Below are 23,874 nucleotides of genomic sequence, written 5' to 3' on the forward strand. Positions count from 1 at the left end.
TCCTCTAACAATGTTATTTCCAAATCTATCTCTCATTTTCTATTATTATGAACTTACTTTGGGTTTGAACCTAGCACTTCTTGGCAATCATATTCCACACACCACATAGACAATGACCACCTTCTCATTAGCTCTTCGTTTGTCCTCCGATAAGAAAACTTAGTGTAGTTTAATACAAAAGGTTTGATGTATTTCCATCTAATTATCAAAGAACTTATGGACTATGGTATATTGTATTTGCCTCACATGGAGAAATAAGACACTTGGTCTAAATTTGCACTTTAATAAAAGATTAATGGAGACTAAGTCATTTCATAGATTAATTGCATTTAGATTTTTATGTTTTCTTTTCACAATATTTGATTATTTCCAAAGCTATTTTTCATCTTCTTTTGTTTTAAAGTTGCTTTGGGTTTGAACCTAGTAATTCCCGGCAATTATACTCTACAACCCACACAGACAAAAACTCCCATGTTGCTTCCTTTTAGCTCTTTGTTTCACCTCTAATTTGGAAACATGGTATAGTTTAAACTTTCTTAAGATGCTGAGCAGATCAGTTATATAGAAAACGCAACAATTATGTTGAAAAATCCACAATGAGATCATTTGCTTTGTATGTGGACATATTTGAATCAATTTAATGACTCATAGTTAACTCTCAAGTCTTATTATGCCTTATTACGCATAGATTTTAAATAGTTGCTAGGTGTAAAAATAACATTTGTTTCGTACCAATAAAGACTAAATTTGATGTATAATTTGTATTGGATTTATTTTTCTCATTATTTTTTTCCCTGTTAATGGATTATTTCTCTTGCTATATAAGTTTCGAAGAATTTTTAGACAGTTTTCCATTAAATGATATTTTGGGAAAGGATAATGCAGCCGGAATTGTGCGTGCAAGACAATTCTTATAACATCTTGATGCCACATCAACTATCTGATCAACTTATATTATTCTTAATTCACTGTGAAGTTTTATCTTTGTCTTTACATTTTACTCAAAGTTGCAGTACCCCAAGTTTTCCACTACTGATTAAGAAACAAACAAAAAAGAGGTAAATAAAACATAGGTAGTTGTTTTGAATATGGCTATTTAACTAGCATTTGCACTTGATGTTGCAAAAGAAACGCCGTAAGGCATAGAGTATGGAAGAATAGCGACATGTGAATGGGCATTGTTGAAAGCAAGGGTGGATGATAATGAGTTGCAATTGAAATTGTTAGTTGTGTGTATGCTGAATATGGATATTTTGTAAATAATAGTGTGTAGAAGAATAGTGACATGTGAATGGACATTGTTGAAAGCAAGGGTGGATGATATTGAGTTACACTTAAAACTATTAGTTATGTGTGTTTTGAATATGGATATTTCATATATTCTTACCATATGCATTGCCAAATTGTGTTCCATCCTAGAATCCTACGACAATTTCAAGGCAGATAACCATGAGAACATAGTTAACTTCAGGTGAATAGATCTAACCCTCGTAATTTTGTGAGGTATGCACAATATTCACTCGAGGGAAGCAACTAAGAGCCATGGACTGTCTTATGATTGAGAATGTTGCTGTAATCAATGCTTGACTGGCTACAATGGCTGCTAAAGTGGCAACAATGAACATTGGCAAATACACAGGCTGTAGTATTGCTTTGTAAAATGTACAGCCTATGTCCCCTAGGTTTTTTATCAAATAAGTCACTTGTCCCGTATATGTGATAAGTAGAGATGGGTAAACCAACACACAAAAAAGCAAGCTGCACCAAAAAAACCCAAATTTCTCATTATGGTACTAAAACTTAAGGAGGATGAAGCACACAGGTATGATGAAATACTAATAATTCTATCCTTGACATATAGCTTGGATGGTACTAAAACTTAAGGAGGATGAAGCACACAGGTATGATGAAATACTAATAATTCTGTCCTTGACATATAGCTTGGACCTGGATTGATTTCCTTTTGAAATGGCCCAAGTCTGCAAACATGGCCTCGGCACCTGGATCCAGTCAGAACAAAGAACTGATGTTAGTGTTTCTATTTGTATAGCTTTAAAATAAATAATTGGGATGAAGTTATGAATTTTGTTTGAGAAAATCATTGGTATGGATTTATCAATTGAGTTAGAAAACAATTCCAAGTATACTATATGATAAAATGAGACACATATCATCATGAGAATAATCAATACCTGTTATACATAAGACTACACCTCAAAGCATCACCCATCCTTGTTTGTGATATTCATGAAAGTAATAATATATATAATATGGGTTGAATGCCTTCAATGCTCCAAGATAATATTTCACAATATTATACAGTCCGATCATGATGTTGGTCATGAACCAGGCAATCATTATGGTTGAGACATGAAGCTAACTTTACTTGTACCGAGTTTTTGAAAAAGGAGCAGTAGTAACTGTAGAGCTGTAACTAGGGTCTCTCACACCACTAATTATCCTACATTAATAAGTCAATCCGGGAACGTTTTGTTATTGCAAGGAGTAACTCAATCCGAGGCTGTTTGTCCGAGTAATGCTCAGTAGTATAGTGTCCTAATGGTTTGAAAGGAAACAGATGCTAAGCTGTAACGAAACTAACCCAAAATCACACAAGGCAGTCGATCAGTCAAGGGTACGGAAACAATAACCCATCCCTTTAGAAACTGATAAAGAAAGGAAATCAGAGCATGGACTTATAGGTCTGGGGCTAAGCAGCGTCTTGCTGAGGCTCACGACAGCCTTAGGCCTGCTCTCACACTAAAAACAACAAAGGCAGGTAAATCAAGCAGCGAAAAGTAAAATGGAACAGCAGTCTGGAAATGGAACAGCAGTAAGGAAATGGAACAGCAAGAATAAATGGAACAACAATAATAAATGGAACAACAATAATGGAACAACAATCCTCAACCGTATGTACACGTTCTCTACTACTACAGCAATCTGAGAATAATGGATGATATGACTATGTTCCTGAACGAGGTAATATTGCTTTCAAGTCTTACAAATACTATTTCACATGGATCTGATAACAGTAATATTCATACCAACATTCCGCTACAGAAATAGCTGAAAGACGTAATTCGAATGGATCCACTTATACAATGCAGAGACATGAGATAAAAGAACTCATTCAGATGTCAGTTATAACGAAACATAGCATATCATATAGAAGATGTATCAGATTACTGAAATAATGGAAATAAAAAAACCACACAGTATAATAGTACAAAAGCAAGTGTCCTTCGGAGCTGGGCCCTTGGCTACCAATGGAACACTGCCTGAGGTTACTCCAGATGCAGAGACGAAATGAACACCAAGTCTTTTATATTAATTGCATCAACAAAAGTATAACAAAGTCAGGTCTCAGAGAGACTCAATAATTACAGTTGGTTATGGAATTGAAAATTACAAAGATAGTCCTCCCCCGTTCAATGGCGTGGTGCCTTTATATAACAGAAATGACGGAGGTATCTAGATAATCAAAAGATAAGTTAAAGCAACGATCCCTCAGGATCAAGGATCCTGAGGGATTCGCTAATCGTTCGATTCTTCTCTTTCCCTTCTTGCGTTCTCCGTCTCAGTATCCCGCCTTCTTTCTTTGGGCTATTCGGCTCTAATTTTACTTGATCTTGTCCGCATCCGGTTCCCTGTTGGCGGGACAGTAGTTATTTTCCCTTTGCTTCTTGCTTTCAATCGCCGATCCTTTGTTTTCGCGTCTTCCTACATAGAAAACGTCAATCATTAGCACTTAAGCTTCCTTTATCGATTGTTGCACATTTTATCAAAACCCTTTATCTTCTTTGAACTCATAATGCAGAAAAGGTTACAACTATTATTGAAAAACCACTAGATTGCTAGTCAAAAGCATACCTTCCAGGTGCTCCACACACCCCCCTGCTTACCCTGTTTCATGGCCTCATGAAAACATTGTAGTTGAGATGCAAGGCAATGAGAGAATAGGCCGGAGAAGGGATCTCGTGAGGAGGTCGGCAACCGTGATGAGCAACTAGATGGTCAAAGAACTGGTCTATTTGATCTGCAAGCATCTCATATAAGGCCTGATATCCGGGTGCAGGGTGCCAAATAATTGGACTACGAAATCGATACCCTAACCAGGATGGCCCTGCTTGCAGAATCCGTTCCCCATAAAGGTTCAACCGGCTGGCAGCCAGCTCAAAATTCTCATATTTGAATGGTTCCCTGAGCTGGATGCTTGGACTAGAAGTCCGGTATCGAAATTTTGCAGCATCGAGGGCAAGATCTTTAATAGTCAGGAAATATTCCAGACCGTTTCGGATCAAGTCTTCGTGCATGGGCCCTATTATCTCAATGACTCCTGGGGTCCTTATGAGACTCCTATGCTTTCTCCATAGCGTCACTGGGTCTCTAGGTTCAGCTCGTATCCACAAGTCTAGGCTATTTTCTTGTCTCTGAAAGGTGTTATAAGCTCTGAGCCATTTCACCTGATTAACCCCAAATGAGATGAAGGCTTGGAATTGTACATCACCAACAAAAGGGCCAGGATTTAAATCAGTTTCCTGGTCTAGCACAAGATTGTGCAGGTAAAACTCGCATAATAACCTCTGAATTCTAACTCCATAGTGCTTGCAACAGTCTATAAAATCATTAACAGTGTTGATGTGGATAGGTGCTCCTGCCCTAACGGCTTTTATTTTTAATCTCAGATATCGTTCAAGCAAAAATAAAGCATAATTTTTAGCAGGGGCCCTACAAGTCAAAACATCATTATATAAGGAACACACGGTGTCCATCTGCTTAACAACACTATCTAATCGACGAGTTACCTTAGCAACCTTTTCCTGCTCCTTCTGCCATCCTTCAAAGGCCTGGCTCTTGGACTGACTGATGTCTCGAAGTTGCTGTTGGAGCTCTTCGTATCTTTCCTTGGGGACTGTCTGTTCTCGCAATTGCTCGGCTTCCTGCTGGGCTTCCTTCATCATTTTATGCAAGGTTCTGGTTTTTGGGTCCTTCTTCCACACAGCCGTAGAGGCTGGGAGTTTAACCTGGACCTTCTTATTACGTTGCTTTGAGTTTCGGACCCGAATTACGCCCGAGGGTGGTGCTTCTGTTTGGACTTCTTTGTTTTCTGTTTCCTTCTTAATGCGAACGAAGGGTTGCTGTGGTCTTCCTGCCATCGGAGCCTCTTGCTGTTCCATTGGAATATCCATTCATTCTTCAAGGCCAGATGGAACAGCAGTCTGTCCCTCCGCGCTATTTGGAACAGCAGTTTGTCCCTCCATGTCATTTGGAACAGCACCCTGTTCCTCATTATTATTTGGAACAACAGACTGTTCCTCGGCAGTAGGTCTCCTGATGGGGTTTCGTCCATCAAAGCGAATTCTCGTCCTTGGGGTTCTTGCTACCGTGGTCCTCTTCCTTTTCCCTGCAGTCTTTTGTATCCTCAGACTGGCTTTCAGCATCCGAATTTGCCGCCGGAGTCTGGCTATAGTGCCCAACAACCTCTGCTGCTTCTTTCTTAATTTCGCAATTTCCCTTGTTTCGGCAGAGGGTTTGGTTCTCAGGCTTGCGTCTTCTGTGATATCTTCCGGCATCCTGGGGACAGATTGTCCCAGACTGTTATCTTCCATTTCATTATCATGGCCAGGCAGGTTTTCTCCCCCTGCCTCTTCTGCATGCATTTCCTCGGGTAATTCTCTTTCTGTGGGACCGTCAGGGACACCTCCTGTGCTGGAGTCCTGGCCATATTCTCCCATATTGGCCAGAACTGCTGCCAATTCCTCCTCACTTGGAGGGTCTTGCAACGGGCTACCCCCTGGCTGTGCAATTTCTTCTTCCTAATTGCCCTGTTTGGTGGCCTCTTCTCCCTCAGAGGGTTCATGTCCTTTTTCAATTTCTCCTTCCGGTTGGTCAGTCTCGGCCTCCGATTGCTTAGCATTTCCTTCGGAGGGTCTTCCCTCTGATTCTGGAGGTTCATCCGCAATTTCAATTGGCTGGGCCGTTGTTCCCTGAATTCTTTCCAACCTTCCTCGTATCCGGGCCAGCCGAGCTGACTTCCTTGGCCTCTCAAGTTGGTCGGGAGTATCAGTAGGTTCTGCGGGTTTCTCTGGTTGCTCTGGCGTATCGGGAGGTTGCTTCCGTTTTGAAGCGGCATGTCTCTCTGCTGCTGACTTCTTGCGTTTCTCTAATCGTTCCGGCGTGCCAGAGGATTGTTCAGGTTTTGGGGGTGGTACAGCCGATCCCCCTTCGACTATTGCGACCAATTCCTCCCAAGAGCTTTGCTGTTGAGTGAGACCGTGGCTCACTATCAACCGAATCAGCCCATGGTGGCTAACGACTGTTTCTATGTGCTGGGCCTTTTTCAGGCTTTGGGCCGCGCCATGCAGTAACGAATTTAAAAGTGCAGGGAGATTTACAGAACATTTTCCTTTTAAAACAGCTAAGAGTTTCAGATGACGAGGTCTTACCATGTCTTTTCTCCCTTCGCAGGTGATATAGCTTTGTACTGTCTTCGCTAGCTCGGTCCAGGGTTCCCCTAGTGCTGCCAGCAGAACTCCTTTCCCTTTGACTGTTAAGCTTTGGCCTTCGTCCTGGAAAGTTTCCATAGCTTTTTGTAATCTCTCCTTCTTCGGCGCCCATTTGGGTCCAACAGCTGGTAATCCTGAGACTTCCGCGATGATATCCTCTGTAACCTCTATCCGCTTTCCTCCTACTACGGAGTAGTTTTCCTGCAAATTCTGCAGGGATTCCAATGCTACTGCTTTGTTTGATTCTTGCAGGCGGTTGAAGTAATTCAACCATCCTGCATTTTCCAGGATTTTGCGAGCAGCATCGGAGACTGTCAGCTTGTGAGGTTCGCTTCGGACCGTCCTTCCGCCCATGATTCAACTCAGAAATGGACTCAGAAATGGAACAGCAACTGTTTGCGGTATTTACGACGCAAAAAGGATGATCGATGCCAATTTAGGAAAGGACTACACAAGACATGCAACAAAAAGAAGAGATCGTGGATGGCAGTCTCCGTGAGATGGAAGCATCATACCGTTAAATCATGCCATTTCCTTGTACATTATTTTGCCCGAATGGTATGCAGCCACGTAATCCATGGAGTAATGAGGTTACTTCCCCCCCCGCGATCTAATAGGCTGCCCACAGCCGTCAAAGAGAGGAGCAGCAGCCAGTCGAGAGTGCAATCATCAAGTACATCATATGAAAGTATGCCATGTTGTAAAAGAACAATGAAATGCTGAAACCGAGGCAAAAAGGTGGATCGCGTTTTATATAAGCTTGCGTGATATAATGAGGAACTGGGGGATTGGACGTCTGTCAACTGTACGAAGTCTCCAGTAGTCATTGTCAGTTCCGTTGCCATGATTGGTGGTAATGTTCATGCGATAAATATATCGGGGTGTGACATATGATACATGCGAAGGATATAAGAGACAGAAAGATTTTAATATCATACCTGTTGGTGTAAATATTACGACTTCGATGCCATTAACAGAGCTCTGCTGCCAACAGGTGTTCATAACCTTGGCAGAGTTGTTTATCTCACCCTCCGGAACCATGATCCTTTGTGTATATTTTGAAGAGTGCTTTGTCAAAATGCAGGCCATTATGCTGGCTTGGCGACCAGATAGTCATAATGCCATTCACAAGGTAGGCGCGAAACGTGGTTAGGCCGGCTCGCGATGAGACCTCCTGTTCCAAGATTTGCTTGTTAATTTATTTTTGGACCATATCCCTGGTGTGGTGGCCATTATGGGAATGCCACTTCACTTCCACCCTTATGATCATGGTAGGCCAGCTCTGAATGAGACCTCCTATCCTGCATTTGACAACTTTCATATTTTGTTTTTGTTTTCTTTTGCAGAGCATCTCTCTTGTTTATTTTCACATCAGGGTGGTTCCGCACTCCTTAAGAGCGGGGAATGGTGGAAGAAGTCTTACGATCCCAACAGATAGATATAAATCATTCGTTCTTACTCCCAAGTAGTGATAAAAAAAGATTTTAGGGAAATAAAGATCACCAATAACAATGGTACCGGTAAATGACAATGACAGTGAAGATTAAAAGTTCACGTCCCTCCTCCTGTTCTTTTATACATACTGGCTTCATAGTGATAGCGATTTATGATGTGCTGATTTCGGTATCTCATGGTTTATGTTCACGGCATAAGTTCATTGTTGTATCTAAAAGATTGAGGAAACCATGGTCACAAAGCATCCTCCATAAAGACGAAAACATGACAATGGCATTCATAGGATACCATTTCTTTGAGAGGAGGCACTGAAAATCGCAAATGTTGTTCCTTTTGAGAAAGGAACAGCAGACACGCTCAAGTGCTGTTCCTTTTCGCAAAGGAACAACAAAACATCCAAGTGCTGTTCCTTTTCGCAAAGGAACAGCAAAACACACAGGTGCTGTTCTTTTCGCAAAAGAACAGCAAGGCACACAAGTGCTGTTCCTTTTCGCAAAGGAACAGCAAAACACACAAGTGCTGTTCCTTTTCGCAAAGGAACAGCAAGACACACAAATGCTGTTCCTTTTCGCAAAGGAACAGCAAGACACACAAGTGCTGTTCCTTTTCGCAAAGGAACAACAAAACACACAAGTGCTGTTCCTTTTCGCAAAGGAACAGCAAGACACACAAATGCTGTTCCTTTTCGCAAAGGAACAACAAAACACACAAATGCTGTTCCTTTTCGCAAAGGAACAGCAAAACACACCAATGCTGTTCCTTTTCGCAAAGGAACAGCAAGAACACGCAAGTGCTGTTCCTTTTCGCAAAGGAACAACAAAACACACCAGTGCTGTTCCTTTTCGCAAAGGAACAACAAAAACACACCAATGCTGTTCCTTTTCGCAAAGGAACAGCAAGAACACGCCAGTGCTGTTCCTTTTCGCAAAGGAACAACAAAAACACACCAATGTTGTTCCTTTTCGCAAAGGAACAGCAAGAACACACCAGTGCTGTTCCTTTTCGCAAAGGAACAACAAGAACACTTGGAAAAAAAATCAAGGAAACATATATACAAGATGTTATGTACAAGTTATAAAATGAATTTCTTAAGCTATAGGTGAGGAAGATTGCGCTTCCTCTCCTAAAATTTTCATATCAGTATCTTGTCGCAGCTGTTGACAGAAGGATTCCCGAGTGAGTGGCTTTCGATAAAGGCGAACTCGGTGGCCATTTACTTTGAATGCATATCCAGAACCGTCAATTGTGACCAAGGTAAGGGTCCCATTCTCGTGTACCTTCTGGATTTCGTATGGTCCTAGCCATCGAGTCTGGAGTTTCCCCGGAAAATCCTGAAACCGAGAGTCGTATAACAGAGCCCAGTCTCCTTCATGAAAGAATTTATTCTTGATCAGTGCATCGTGCCATTTAGCCCGCTGCTGTTGAATCAATGCTGTATTCTGTAATGCAGAGAGCCTGATCTCGTCTAATTCATTAATCTGCTGTAATCGGTTGATTTGTGCCTCACTCAGATCTAGGCCGACTTCCTGTGCAGTTCGTAGCGTTCGGATTTCGAATTCTATGGGGAAAATTGGCTGCTTTCCAAACACTAATTGATAGGGTGAATAGCCTGTAGTGCTTCTCCATGTGGTTCTGTAGGCCCACAGCGCCTCAGGTAGTCGAGCGGCCCAATCTCGCCGATGCGATGCAATGGTTTTTGTTAAAATTGATTCTATTACCTTATTACTACTTTCTACTTGCCCATTTGCCTGCGGATGGTATGGGGTAGTAATCTTATGTTGGACATGGTAATTGTTAAGTGTTGCAGCTAATTTGTTTCCAACAAATTGTGGTCCACCATCGGTGATTAATTCTCTCGGAAGTCCATAACGTACAAACAAATGGAACAAGAATTGTATCACAGAGTCTTCTGTAGCCCTAGGTAATGATTCGGCCTTGACCCATTTAGTAACATAGTCTGTTGCCACCAGAATGTATGTCCTCTGATTTGATGATGGATTGATGGGCCCAACGAAGTCCAGAGCCCATCGTTCGAATGGCTCAATGACCAATTGTGGTCTCAGAGGCATTTCATCGGCTTGGCCAGGTTTTCGTGCTCGCTGGCGGCTGTCACAGGCTTGTGCAAACTTTTTCGCATCCTTGAAGATTGTAGGCCAATAGTATCCGGTCTGAAATACTTTATGTGCTATTCTTTTTTCAGCAAAATGTCCCCCGCATGGCCCGTCGTGGCAAGCTTTTAGAATGTCGAAGATTTCGTCTTCTCGAATACACCTTCTGATTTGCATGTTTGCCCCTGTATGGAACAAATGGCCTCCAATCCATGAAAAGCGAGTGCTTTTCTGAACAATCTGCTTGCGTTCCTGAGGGGTTAAGTGTTTTGGTAACTTACCGACTGCGAGGTAATTGGCGACATCGGCATACCAGGGTGTTCGAACAGCAACAGCAAAAAGGTGCTCGTCAGGGAATTGATCGTCTACTACTGCTGTTTCGACTGCTTTCGGCATCCGTGAGAGGAAATCAGCTACAGGGTTCTCCTTGCTAGGTCGATCCTTAATTGCGATTTCGAACTCCTGCAATAAGATCAACCACCTGGTTATTCTAGCATTCGTAACAGGTTTATTTGCCAAATATTTGATAGCAGAATGATCTGTATATAACACAACAGGATAGCCTGTAATATAATGTCTAAATTTGTTAACAGCATGTATTACAGCCAGGAATTCCTTTTCAGTAACAGTATAATTAAGTTCGGCAGAGGATAAATTTTTGCTGATATAGTAAATAGCATATGGCTTCTTATCCTCTTCTTGTCCCAGGACTGCACCAATTGCTGTGTCCGAGGCATCAGTTGAGATTTGAAATGGCAAATTCCAGTTGGGTCCTCGAAGGACTGGAGCTGTTGATAACAGGTTCTTCAATTCCTTAAAAGCCTGGTTGCATTTTTCTGTCCACAAGAAATCAACATTGCCAGTCAAAGCATATAGAGGTGCAGCAATACGTGAGTAATGTTCTATAAATCGTCTGTAATACCCAGAAAATCCAAGGAAACTGCGTACCTCTGTTTGAGTAGTGGGAGTAGGGATGAGCAAAAGAATCTGAATTTTAGCCGGGTCTACCTGGATGCCAGCTGTTGAGATGTAGTGCCCTAGAATGAGCCCTTCTGTCATCATCATGTAACACTTTTCGTGACTCAGGCAAAGTCTGGTAGCGATACAACGTTGTAGGACTTTCTCCAGGGTATCCAGAGCTGGGTCAAAATCATCTCCATACGGTGTAAAGTCATCCATATACACCTCAAGTCCGTCATTTATGAGGTCTGCAAAGATGCTGAGAACAGCTCTTTGAAATGTAGCAGGGGCATTGCATAGGCCGAAGGGTAGTACTCGATAGGCAAACGTTCCCCAAGGGCAAGTAAAGGTAGTTTTATCCTGATCTTCAGGGGCGATTTGGATTTGGTTATATCCGCTGAAGCCATCCAGGAAAGAGAAAAATTTCTTCCCTGCTAAAGTGTCCAGTACTTGATCTATAAATGGGAGGGGAAAGTGATCCTTCTGTGTGGCCTTATTTAACTCCCTGTAATCCACGCAGATCCTCCATTTCCCATTTTTCTTGGGTACCACCACTAAGGGAGAGACCCACTTACTGTCGGAGATGGGGTAAATAAAATTAACATCTAAAAGTTTCTGAAGTTCGGCTTTTACTATTTCTTTTAGATGGGGGTTGAGTCTTCTTTGTGGCTGGCGAACAAGTCTTGCATCCTTCTCTATATAGATGTGGTGGGTGCATAATTGAGGATCAATCCCCTTCATGTCAGGGTAATCCCACGCAAATGCTCCCTTATATTTTTGTAACAGACTAACAAGCTTCATTTCTTGATCTGGTGTCAGGTTGACATTAATATTTAGAGTCTTACCAGGTTCGATTTCCACTACTTTACTATTGGCAACAACAGTTACTGGTATTGTTTGATCATGTGGATCTTTTAAGGGGTCTTCTTCTAGCTCACTATCAAATGCTGCCTCTATCATAAAACACTGTGTGTGAGAGCTAGATTCGGTTTGAATGATGAAGTTATTGATAGCATCATCTTCTATCTGATCTTTAAAATCTAAAGCCTTCTGTACAGTTAATGGGGCTCTGATATTGTTAGTAAGGTATGACAGAGGATACTGATTGGTTTTGATCATTGGCAGGCTTGGCTGTGCTGGAGGATATAGAACGAGATTTTTAACATCTGGTCCTTTAGTTATAGTCATGTTTGCCTGTCAGCAACCAATGTAGGCATCGGCAGTAGCAAGCCAAGGTCTTCCTAATATTAGCGGATGTCCATCTAGTCGGGTTTTTGGATTAATTACCAGGAAATCGATTGGATACTCCCAGGAATCTACGGAAACCATGACATCATATAGAGTACCTTCGGGTTGAACTACAGATCGATCTGCCAATTCTAACAAGGTAGAAGTAGGTTCTACCGATGTGATGCCAAGCTTTTGGCAGGTGGAAGTTGTCAGAATATTGATTGCAGCTCCCAAGTCGACTAAAGCATTAGGCAGGGTTTGACCATAGATTTGGACAGTTACAATTGGGTTCCCGGGATCTTCGTATTTGATAGGTGTCTCTTTTCTTGATAACAGGTCGGATAAAGTTCCAACTACTTGGACTCTAGGGTTAGTAGTTATATTCCTCCTTGATTTTTTTATGCACAGTTCTTTTATAGTCTTTGCGTTTATGGGAATATCTTGAATGGCCTGGAGGAATGGAATTTTTATATACAGGTTTTGTAACTCTCCCAGAATGTCGCAATCTAGATGTTGCACTGGTCGCGGTATGACTAACCGTTCCGGGAAAGGAGGAGAGGATGTATTTGTTTGTTGATGGGTCTGTTCCTTATTTACATCCTTTTGTTGTAGCGGTTGTTCTATTGGTAACTGATCTTCAATATGACCTATTTTGTCTCCCTCTGTTTCTATGATACGTCCAGATCGTAACTGAAGGTCATTGCACTCCCTTAAGTCAAGTCCAGTTTCTGATGTGTCTATGATTTGGATGGATTGGACTGGTCTATTATTAGGATTGGGGTTGGGTTGGGCTGGGAGTTGTGGCCTTAAATTAGACTGGGGGTTTTGTTGTAAGGCTGGCAGAGTTGGTTGAGGGAGTGGAATGGTTCCTGTTGACTGATATGTCGATCTTGGCCAATTGGTCTGCCAGGGTGAACCTTGTGATGTGGGGGGAATCCATTGCGGAGGGTATGAATTGTTCTGCCAATATGGTGGGGTGTAGGGAAAATTTGGCCATCCGAATTGGTTTGTCTGATTCATCCATGGATTTGGAGAAGGAAATGGCTGTGATGACCAATTCGGGATTGGGGGTGTAGATTGGTTTTGCCACATACCATATTGCTGAGCATTGTATTGTGGAGGTTGAAAAGAAGAAGTTGGATCCGAAAACATACCTGATTGCCTCGGTTGCCATTGGCGACGTTGGTTAAAAAAGTATGCTGGTTCTGATTCTTCTTCTGCTTCTTTGTATACAGCCTTCAATCCAGGAAGTGAGGGGCAGCTTTCAGTAAGGTGGTCTTTCGCACAGATAGCACAGGCTTGAACTGTATCTAGCGGACATTCTTTGTGGCTGTGTTTTTTTCTGCATCAGGGGCAAAAAATTGCCAGATTTTGCTCTGCCTCCATTTGCTTTTGTTTAGCCTGCACAATATCAAGCTGAGTAGTTAATGTCCCTAGGATATCAGTTTTAAAATTTTCTAGTAAATTCCCAAGTTCTACCCGTGTTACCCCTTCTGTTGATATTTTGTTATCTCTAACAAACCTATCATATTCTGTTGGTTTTATCCTTGTGCTACCCCTTGAACTCCTAATACATAAATTAATGATATCAGCAAAATTCTCTTGGTAAATATCTCCTTTTCCCATGATATTCAACGTTTCGATCCACTGTTCTTTCATACCTCTAATTAATGCAGTTTTCAACACATTGTCAGGCAGAGGTAATGATGCATAAGGGGATCTCTGTAAGTTATACTGGAAGCGTTCTACATATTCCTCTAGAGTTTCATTTGGTCTGGCCGTCATTTGGAAGATTTCATCTTTCAGTTCCCTTGACCTACAGTAATCCTGATATTTCTTGAGAAAGGACTCTTTCATTTGCTCCCAATTGTTTATGACTCCACCGCCTAGACCCATAAACCATCTCAGAGCTGCTCCCTTCAAGGTAGAGGGAAACAACTTTAATTTCTGAGGATCAGTGGTGTAATCATACCCTCTACATAACACATCGAATTCAAATAAGAATGCATCAGGGTCTTCTGATGTGAGTCCATGAAACGTTGGGATGTGTTGAAGAGGAATTGCCTTCATGGGGGCATTCGCAGCAGAATCTACTATAGGATATTGCAATGTAGAAGTTTGGGTATTTGGCTGATTCTGCGCCATGGGATCGAAGATGTGCCAGTAACCTTCCGGGATTTCTAGGAGGGTGTTCCTAGGTTGAGAAGGGGCGGCCTTGGCAGGGGCTGTCTTGATGACACTTCCTTTATCAGGGATTTCTATCTGAAGGAATGGGGTGCTTTCAGTATTAATTCTGGCTGCGCTTCCCTTATCTGGGCTGTTTAACGGCTGGATTATCCTGGAAGGAGATTTCGGTTCCTCTATTTCCCCTGTTTCCCCCTCTCCTTCACAAAGGTTGCTTAAGTTCCCTTCTTGCAGCCGTTCAGACACAGGATTTTCAATTTCTTGGAAGTCCTGTTCAACAGTCTGACTCTGCACCTCAGCGTAGGCTCCAGATGGTGATGCTGTAGCCTGAAGGGAATTGGTAGGCTGCTTAGAATAAGTCTTTCTGAGGCCTACTGACGGCTGAGATTCAGTTTTCTTGTAGATTTCGTCTATGAAGGTCGTTCGGCCAAGGGTCACCGGTCCTTTGGCTTTCTCAGGTTTGGCTGGGGTTTTGGTATTCTTTTCTAACTTTTTCTGCTTAGTCATGCACTCTAAGAACTACTAAATCCTATCAACCAGCAATTCTACTAAGAGAGCGGACGGTGGAGCAGGGATTTTACGTGCTCCGTACGCAGGTTCTTACCTTCCGTTTTTAAAATCCAACTCCCCCCTAGCAGATTTGCGCACTACTCTGTAAAGGGCAAATGGCTATTACTCCTCCCCGGCAACGGCGCCAAAATGTAGAGCTGTAACTAGGGTCTCTCACACCGCTAATTATCCTACATTAATAAGTCAATCCGGGAACGTTTTGTTATTGCAAGGAGTAACTCAATCCGAGGTTGTTTGTCCGAGTAATGCTCAGTAGTATAGTGTCCTAATGGTTTGAAAGGAAACAGATGCTAAGCTGTAACGAAACTAACCCAAAATCACACAAGGCAGTCGATCAGTCAAGGGTACGGAAACAATAACCCATCCCTTTAGAAACTGATAAAGAAAGGAAATCAGAGCATGGACTTATAGGTCTGGGGCTAAGCAGCGTCTTGCTGAGGCTCACGACAGCCTTAGGCCTGCTCTCACACTAAAAACAACAAAGGCAGGTAAATCAAGTAGCGAAACGTAAAATGGAACAGCAGTCTGGAAATGGAAGAGCAGTAAGGAAATGGAACAACAAGAATAAATGGAACAACAATAATAAATGGAACAGCAATAATGGAACAACAATAATGGAACAACAATCCTCAACCGTATGTACACGTTCTCTACTACTACAACAATCTGAGAATAATGGATGATATGACTATGTTCCTGAACGAGGTAATATTGCTTTCAAGTCTTACAAATACTATTTCACATGGATCTGATAACAGTAATATTCATACCAACATTCCGCTACAGAAATAGCTGAAAGACGTAATTCGAATGGATCCACTTATACAATGCAGAGACATGAGATAAAAGAACTCATTCAGATGTCAGTTATAACGAAACATAGCATATCATATAGAAGATGTATCAGATTACTGAAATAATGGAAATAAACAAACCACACAGTATAATAGTACAAAAGCAAGTGTCCTTCGGAGCTGGGCCCTTGGCTACCAATGGAACACTGCCTGAGGTTACTCCAGATGCAGAGACGAAATGAACACCAAGTCTTTTATATTAATTGCATCAACAAAAGTATAACAAAGTCAGGTCTCAGAGAGACTCAATAATTACAGTTGGTTCTGGAATTGAAAATTACAAAGATAGTCCTCCCCCGTTCAATGGCGTGGTGCCTTTATATAACAGAAATGACGGAGGTATCTAGATAATCAAAAGATAAGTTAAAGCAGCGATCCCTCAGGATCAAGGATCTTGAGGGATTTGCTAATCGTTCGATTCTTCTCTTTCCCTTCTTGCGTTCTCCGTCTCAGTATCCCGCCTTCTTTCTTTGGGCTATTCGGCTCTAATTTTACTTGATCTTGTCCGCATCCGGTTCCCTGTTGGCGGGACAGTAGTTATTTTCCCTTTGCTTCTTGCTTTCAATCGCCGATCCTTTGTTTTCGCGTCTTCCTGCATAGAAAACGTCAATCATTAGCACTTAAGCTTCCTTTATCGATTGTTGCACATTTTATCAAAACCCTTTATCTTCTTTGAACTCATAATGCAGAAAAGGTTACAACTATTATTGAAAAACCACTAGATTGCTAGTCAAAAGCATACCTTCCAGGTGCTCCACAGTAACAGGATAAAAAATGACAAAAGTACAACGCCTGCATGAGTTAACATACGAAAACATAAATTATGTCAGGAAGTGGGATGCCATAATTCACATTATACTCATAGATGATATCATGTTTATGATAGGGCGCTACATCCCTCCTGTCTTTCAAATAGGCTTTGCCTCTCTTGTCCAAAAGCGGAAACTGTGAAGAACATTTTGTGGGACAACACGTTTGCAAGGTCTTGTTGGGATTAGGTTCAGTTGCAATTGGTTAGTTTTCTTCACTGGCATCTTCATGGTCTTTCAAATAGGCTTTTCCTCTCTTGTCTGAAAGCAGAAACTGTGAAACACATTTTGTGGGACAACTCGTTAGCAATTGTCCCAAAAGGTACAAAGATAGGCCGATAGGATTATTAAATTGGAATTGTTGAATTTTTCTAGAAGAGATGTTGGCTCAAGCCTAAAGGATGAGCAATTTGGGATGGCTAAAGGCTTTCTAATTGTTTTTAATTATAGTAAAATTTGATAATTCATTGGTTTTACTTTCAAAAGCTTGAAGGAATTTGAAGAGCATATATAGAATTGCTTTGTGGGATTTGATCCCAAAATCATTGATTTGTAAATACATACTCAATGAAATGTTAATTGGTTGAAACCCTACACAAATGTTTGATATAAGCAAATAAGCTGGAAATTTCCATTATTCAGAAGAATTGTAGTACCCAGAAAAAACCAGACCCCTCAAATTGAGCATTAAAAATGCTATTGCGTTAAAACCTTCAAACTTGGTGGTAACCCTTCAAATTTGGGTAGAACACTGAGAACGAGTATTTCTATCTTTTACGTGAGAACATTTTTATTTGAGAACGAGTGTTTCATTCTTTTATTTAAAAAGTAATTTGGTTGGAAAACTGAAAATGAATGATTCCTGAAAACTGGGAATGAGGGTTTCATGAAAAATTAAAACCGAGTGTTAAGCAGTTAACCATGAAACTCTTCAACCAACATGTGTTGTAAATTGACACGGTGGCCGAGATGCACTAAATTGACAATGATTTGGCCACATGGGAAGAAGACATAAAAATTCACACTGGATAACGAAACATGACACTTGAAGAGTTTCTTCAAGTCATCATTAAATTGACAAAGTGGCCGAGATGCACTATATTGACAATAATGAGTTAGCCACATTGTGGCTCGCCGAGTGTGGCCACGACGAGACGGCAACAACAAACTGACAATGAATTGGCCATATGGAAAGAATGAATAAAATTTCACAAGGAATAAAAATGAATACTAGCTAAAACTGCACCATCACAAAAACAATGGCAAAACAATTTTCCAAAAGAAACTTCCCACTTGAGCATTGCAACAACTCGCACTTTTGCAAACAGATTGCTCACAACTACCGCGCATTTCAAACTAATCTCTTCCCAAGTATTCAAAAACAAAATTTTCCAAACAAATTGATACAACCACTAAACATTCCATAATCACTCACTTCAGTCCGACAGATAAACAGTCAGATAGATAAAATCCATGCAAATATTCAAGAACATATTTTTGCAAACACATCGCAAGACTATTGTGCATTACAAAATAGTAGATTCAGCCTTGCTAATAAAATCCATCCAAATATTTAATAACATAATTATAAATACTCATTGCTCACAACCGTAGTGGATTTGTAGAATAATTGCTTCAGCCTAGCAAATAAAATCCATCCAACTATTTGTAAACTTCAAAGTCAATTATTAAAAAACATATAAACAAGTTCCACTATGAAGAATTTTGGCAGATGCACAGCCCTCTCTTGCAGACAAGATAAAACAACCCTCTCTTGCAGACAGGATAAATTATTGTTCAACAACCAGTTTTATACATGAAGACACATATAGCACTTCAACATTGATAAAAGACATCGTCATACAACATCTTGTATTGCGGTCGATTATCAGTGAAAAGTAATAGAAAGTGCAGAATATTATCAGTGTAAAGTAATAGAAAATGCAGAATATAAATCACGAGGAATGTTGTCTACCGAAAAACAAATTAAATTTATACATGAAGACACATATAACACTTCAACATTGATAAACAATAATTATACCATATAATAATGAAGAACTTAACAAGAATCAACATGCAGTATGGGTTCCAAAACATTGATAAACAATAATTATACCATATAATAATGAAGAGCTTAACAAGCATCAACATGCAGTATGGGTTCAAAAAACATGGCTTCGAATGGCAAAAAGTTCCATATTAATAAGCAGCTACAATTAGCTCGAGTCGACCCATTCAATTAGAAGTCATAACAAGAGGTTGCGAGCCAGGGCACAAAACAGGCCACATATGAAACTTACTGAAGATGCTCGTGCATCTCTTTCAAGCAATGCATGTGAATAGTGTGACCACAAGGCAATACGCTGATAAGCTTTGTAGAGTCGAATAAATACTGTAGAGGAGTCAACAGACGAGGGTTCAGATATCTAAATAACTTCAGTCTAAATTATGCTATAAAAAGAAAACTACAATTACTACACTATGCAGATAAGTGTGACCTACCTCAAAACACACAGGGCAGTTGTGGTGCATTGCTTTTTCCACACAAGGGTGGCAATCCTTCAAGCGGATAGAGTAGCAACATCCTAGAAAAAGGTACATGAGCAAATAAATCATTCTCGCACTACAATGAAACAAGGGAAGAAGCGGTGATAATTTGAGAAGAAGCAGTGATAATTTGAGAAGTCATAAAGAACATACCACATTTATAACAGTGGAAGAAATTATTGTTGCCACCAGTTCTGAAAACCAGCACAAGTAGCTAAAGTCAAAGGCAAGAAATACATCTAATACATTTCACAATAGCATGAAAGATTACTTTACAAGAGAGCGAGAAACATCAAAGGAAAAAGAGAAAAGCATACCTGCAAATTCCACATCCGTCACAGTGGTATTGCTGTTTTGAGTCCTGGAAAACCAAAGTGGCAAGTACAATTAGAACCAAAAGCGTATACATCCAAACCATCTTTTTATAATTTTGTAAGAGTGAAACTCTTTGTTTTCCTGAACCAGAACTATTAAACCTGAAAAGGCATTAAAAACGTACCTCGTCATCAAAGAAATTGCATTTTTCACAAAAGTACTTTCCCATACACACACCACAAGTAACGCAGGTTTGCTGAACCTGCAAAATGATAGTGCATAATCATTTTTAAAATAACTCAAGAAGCATTATAGTGTTTACCTCTAAATTTTATGCACATTATTAAAATTAAAAAGGCTCAGCTCTTACATCTTGTTCAGTTCTACAATGTGAACAGATAACCTGCATACATACAAGAATAACTATAAATAACAAGAGAAATATACTGCAAACATACGAGAATAACTATAAATAAACAAAAGCAATATAGTAATCCAGCAAGTTAGATAAAATTTGCTAGATAATTGACCATTTATCTTTTGAGAAGAATAAAAGTTAAATCTTTACATCTTTCAAATCTACCTTTAGAAAATATTATGATGTTACAACCTCAAAAATCTTTACTAATTACAAAGAATACATATTTTTCAGAGCATTAAGACAAACATCATAATGAATAACATCTAACTGGAAAACAAGATAGAACCTTACCTTTCGAAGTTCATGGCGTGGTACATCATGTCTGCCAAGTGGATGGACATCCATTGAATTCTGTTCAGATATGAGATTAGTCCATACTATACCCTCACAAATGAAATTAGAAGAGACATAATTTTCTAGTTCTATTTTAACAAGTATATAAACCAAACACAACCGTTGAACTTGAAATAGCTACGAATGAAGTAAAGAAAAAGAAGCATACTTTGGCCTCATTATGACAATGCCTACAGTCAAAGACTTCATTACAACACGGAGCCCTTATTTGGCATCTCCGGCAGTAGTGTGAACATCTGCCATCAATTATCAGTATCAAGAAAACACACATCAGTAAAATCATCCCTGTATGGCACATTTTTCACCACTTTGTAAGATGCATGGAGATACCAATAAGAATATATCAAAATTATATATAATAAATAAAAGGTATAAATGTTACATTAAAGAATAGTGTATTGAACATCTCCATTCTATTTCAAGGAAGAAATACCAAATACAGTATGGGTATGCATGTCAAACAATGTAGACACTCACTACCTTAAATATTTATGTTAAGGACAACAAATGACCAGGATGAATTCCTTCACAGTTAAAAACAGAAATGTCATAGCCCCACGTTAATGAATGCTATTTTTGCACACTTCAATTTCCTGAGATTCATTGTCTTCATAGAAAGTAAATTAAGCTAAAGAAAATAGAGAGACACACATAAATACTCTTCTCATGTTAGCAATACAAAGAGGTCACTTTGGCACAACCTCTTTTCTTGTTCTATGAGATGAGATAGGTTTGCTTATGGCCAAAATTTGGGATAAATAGAACAAATATGTGGGATACCATAGCCCCGCATAATATGTAATAGTTTTTCAACTCTAAAGAAGATAAAGTTAAGAATTGAAATTAGTTCCACATAAAGAACACATGCACCAACTATAGGTTTCCAACGTTAGTAACAGAGACAATCCACTCCATTTTTTTTACCAATTAAGGAGAATGCCCAAAGTTTCTCCTCCTTCAATTAAGGAGAATTCCCAAAGTTTCTCCTCCTTCAATTAAGGAGAATGCCCAAAGTTTCTCCACCTTCAATTAAGGAGAATGCCCAAAGTTTCCCCTCCTTCAATAGAGAACTATACTTAGTATAATGAAAGAACTAAATCATAAAGAAAGGTAGTTGATAGCCAGGACAGCTTCGTTTTGACACAAGTGTTGTTCTATAGACCTCGCTGTTAGAGAGAAATTTGAAATAAAACTGACTGCATTAAAGGGTGCCAACAGAAATTTATTGCTGGGTCATGGACACAAAGAGGCTACCCCACGACTTCTACTGGATTACAGTAGCACACAATTACTCATTGTTCACAGAAAGTTCCGTTACTACACTAGTTCAAGGGTGCTATAAATAAGTACCATGAAAATGTCGGGGTTCAATTTATTTCATTCACCATATATTTTCATGATATGGGCATATTGACTTCCAAATGTTTAGGTCAATAAAATTTGCAATAAAATTCTAAACTAGTCCCTTCTCTTGGTACAGGAGATGAGATGTATGCATATTCCCACATATTTTTTGTAATAAATATGAAATATGCAGGCATGCACTCATATGGGGCATGCATTCATACGGAAAATTGTTCAAATTGCCAATTGCATGCTCCAGGTGCCAATTTCACATCGATGCCGGTGAGGGCAGTAGCTGAAACCAGGCTAGCAACCATTAGAATCCGAGTGTCCCGGATCCTTGTCTTCTCTACCATCCTGCCACAGAATGCAAAAAGCAAGCAAATACTCTGCTACTATATCGCTTGCCCGATGCCATTACACCACTCAATGGTTCCAAGTGAGAGGATATTCCCAAAGTAGAAAAAATGCATTCAGCCTGGTGAACTAAAATAAAAGAGCTCCATGAGTAAAGATATCGAACAAAGAATGAAAGAAAAAATTATAAAAAGCTTATTTTGAAATCAATGTATACTAACAGCACAGAATCTGACCAGAAGGCTTCAGAGCATTCCAAAATCTCCCGACTTTAAGATTTGAAGAAAACGTAAAGAGATTGACAGGAGATTAATTTCAAATACAAAGAATTGTATTCTGGGACTCTCTCTATATCTATAGTCGCAGAAAACCTCCAAAACGAAGAAAAACAAAAAGAAAGTATTAAAAAAAATGATGTGTAATAGCAGTGCATCTAATTCTTGTCGCCCAGTTTTAATGAATTGATTTGAATTTAATTACTAACCCATATTGCATGCATCCTTGATTAAGCATATCTTCCACCACCATCGTTGGCTTCATACGAGCCATGATTCAAGGAAAAGAGCGATCTACAGCACAGAGAGCAAGAACGAAAGCATAAGACCAAAGCCCAAACATCAAAACAGAAAATCCAAAACCGCAACAAAAAATTACTATCAATCTCTTTCAAAAAAACCACTTTTAGGCAATGCAATCGCGATCACACCACCTTAAATAAAATGGAGATTTTCCCGTACTAAACCCTCGAAAACAAATTTGAAGAACAAGGAAAATAGGAAATCAAAGCAGACATATACTCTGAGACAAACTAAAATGGAAATAAAACATGGATCCTAACCCAAGAACAACCACAAACCCTAGGAAACCAAGAGAATTCACTAATTCAAGAACAATCTGACATGAACTTCAGAACTTTTTACATCAAAAACCAGCAGACACGCTACAAGAATATAAATATGAATAATAAATAGAAACACAGCCAAAAGAAGATAACCCTGGAAACATACACCAAAATCCTCTGCTACACAACGCCCTTTTTGGGATAATCTGCATTCACAGTTTTCTGATCCATGAGTGCATGCTTGCCTGTTCGATACCTGTTCACCATTAGAAACATGGGAATACAGGTAACCTGATGAGTGCATGCTTTCCAGATACAATATGATAAAAAAATTACAATTATGTTTAGTTGCAATTGGTTAGTATTCTTCACTGGCATCTTCATTGGAGGGCAATGTTATGGGGGGATCTAGATCTCTGATTCAGGATTCTTTGGTTGGTATCTGGCATTGTTTGAGAATCTCTGCATTATTTGTTATTTGAACATTATGCTGCAAACATGTTTTTGCTAATGAAATCTGTTCATCGGTTGCCTTTTGTCAGTTATAGAGAGAGCGGGTACATATGCAGCTGCTGGCAAAAAGATCATTGTTGATTAAGGAAGCCAAACTGTTAGATTCGACCACTTATTCTGATTCCATAAATGTTTTTGTTTGTTTAAGAGTATGTAAATACAATTGTATATACCCTTCATTTTCTTTCTTTTTTTATGTAAACATTTTTCTGTATATATTAAAAGTATCCTTTACAAAAACAAATCAAAACTCATAATAAATAAAGATTCATAACCTTCTGAAAATGAAAAGTTAAAAGAATGTACAAATTAATAAGTTTAGATATGTCTTAAACTAATTCGAGAGATAAATGAGAAGAAAATACTTGACAATGAAAATATGAAATCAGTCTACAGTTGACTTCCCTATTTGAAGCATTTACAAAGATCACAATATTGTGCTCTAGGCAAAGAGTATAGTCAAAAACTTGAATCAAAGAATGGAGGACCCATGAAAACAA

The 23,874-nt window shown here is 39.7% G+C and overlaps 1 protein-coding gene and 1 long non-coding RNA gene across 2 annotated transcripts; both read right to left on the minus strand.

The window, feature by feature from the left end:
• Positions 1-18,945: 18,945 nt before the first annotated feature.
• Positions 18,946-22,019, minus strand: LOC149259201 (putative E3 ubiquitin-protein ligase RZFP34). Its single transcript, XM_089453606.1, has 10 exons — positions 21,966-22,019; positions 21,888-21,916; positions 20,468-20,555; positions 20,257-20,316; positions 19,915-19,947; positions 19,729-19,806; positions 19,547-19,590; positions 19,383-19,423; positions 19,185-19,267; positions 18,946-19,074 (listed from the first exon to the last, which is right to left on the minus strand). The coding sequence occupies exons 1-10, from the start codon at positions 22,017-22,019 to the stop codon at positions 18,979-18,981; spliced, it is 606 nt and encodes a 201-aa protein (XP_089309732.1). The 3' UTR covers positions 18,946-18,978.
• Positions 22,019-23,858, minus strand: LOC149259202 (uncharacterized). Its single transcript, XR_016257319.1, has 2 exons — positions 22,505-23,858; positions 22,019-22,141 (listed from the first exon to the last, which is right to left on the minus strand). It is a non-coding gene; the product is annotated as an uncharacterized LOC149259202 (long non-coding RNA).
• Between the last annotated feature and the right edge of the window lie 16 nt (positions 23,859-23,874).

Source organism: Pinus tabuliformis, chromosome 6, assembly GCF_031772625.1.
Source record: "Pinus tabuliformis cultivar Carrire ecotype Pingquan chromosome 6, CPIR1, whole genome shotgun sequence".
Taxonomy (NCBI): domain Eukaryota; kingdom Viridiplantae; phylum Streptophyta; class Pinopsida; order Pinales; family Pinaceae; genus Pinus; species Pinus tabuliformis.

Bases quoted from the DNA above. Each gene is read 5' to 3' on its own strand.
- LOC149259201 (XM_089453606.1), bottom strand. From the start codon at position 22,019: ATGGTAGAGAAGACAAGGATCCGGGACACTCGGATTCTAATGGTTGCT. The intron at 21,917-21,965 runs GTTTCAGCTACT...TGGCACCTGGAG, and splicing joins TTCTAATGGTTGCTAGCCTG to CATGCAATTGGCAATTTGAA. The intron at 19,948-20,256 runs GTAAGGTTCTAT...GTATGTATGCAG, and splicing joins CACGCCATGAACTTCGAAAG to GTTATCTGTTCACATTGTAG.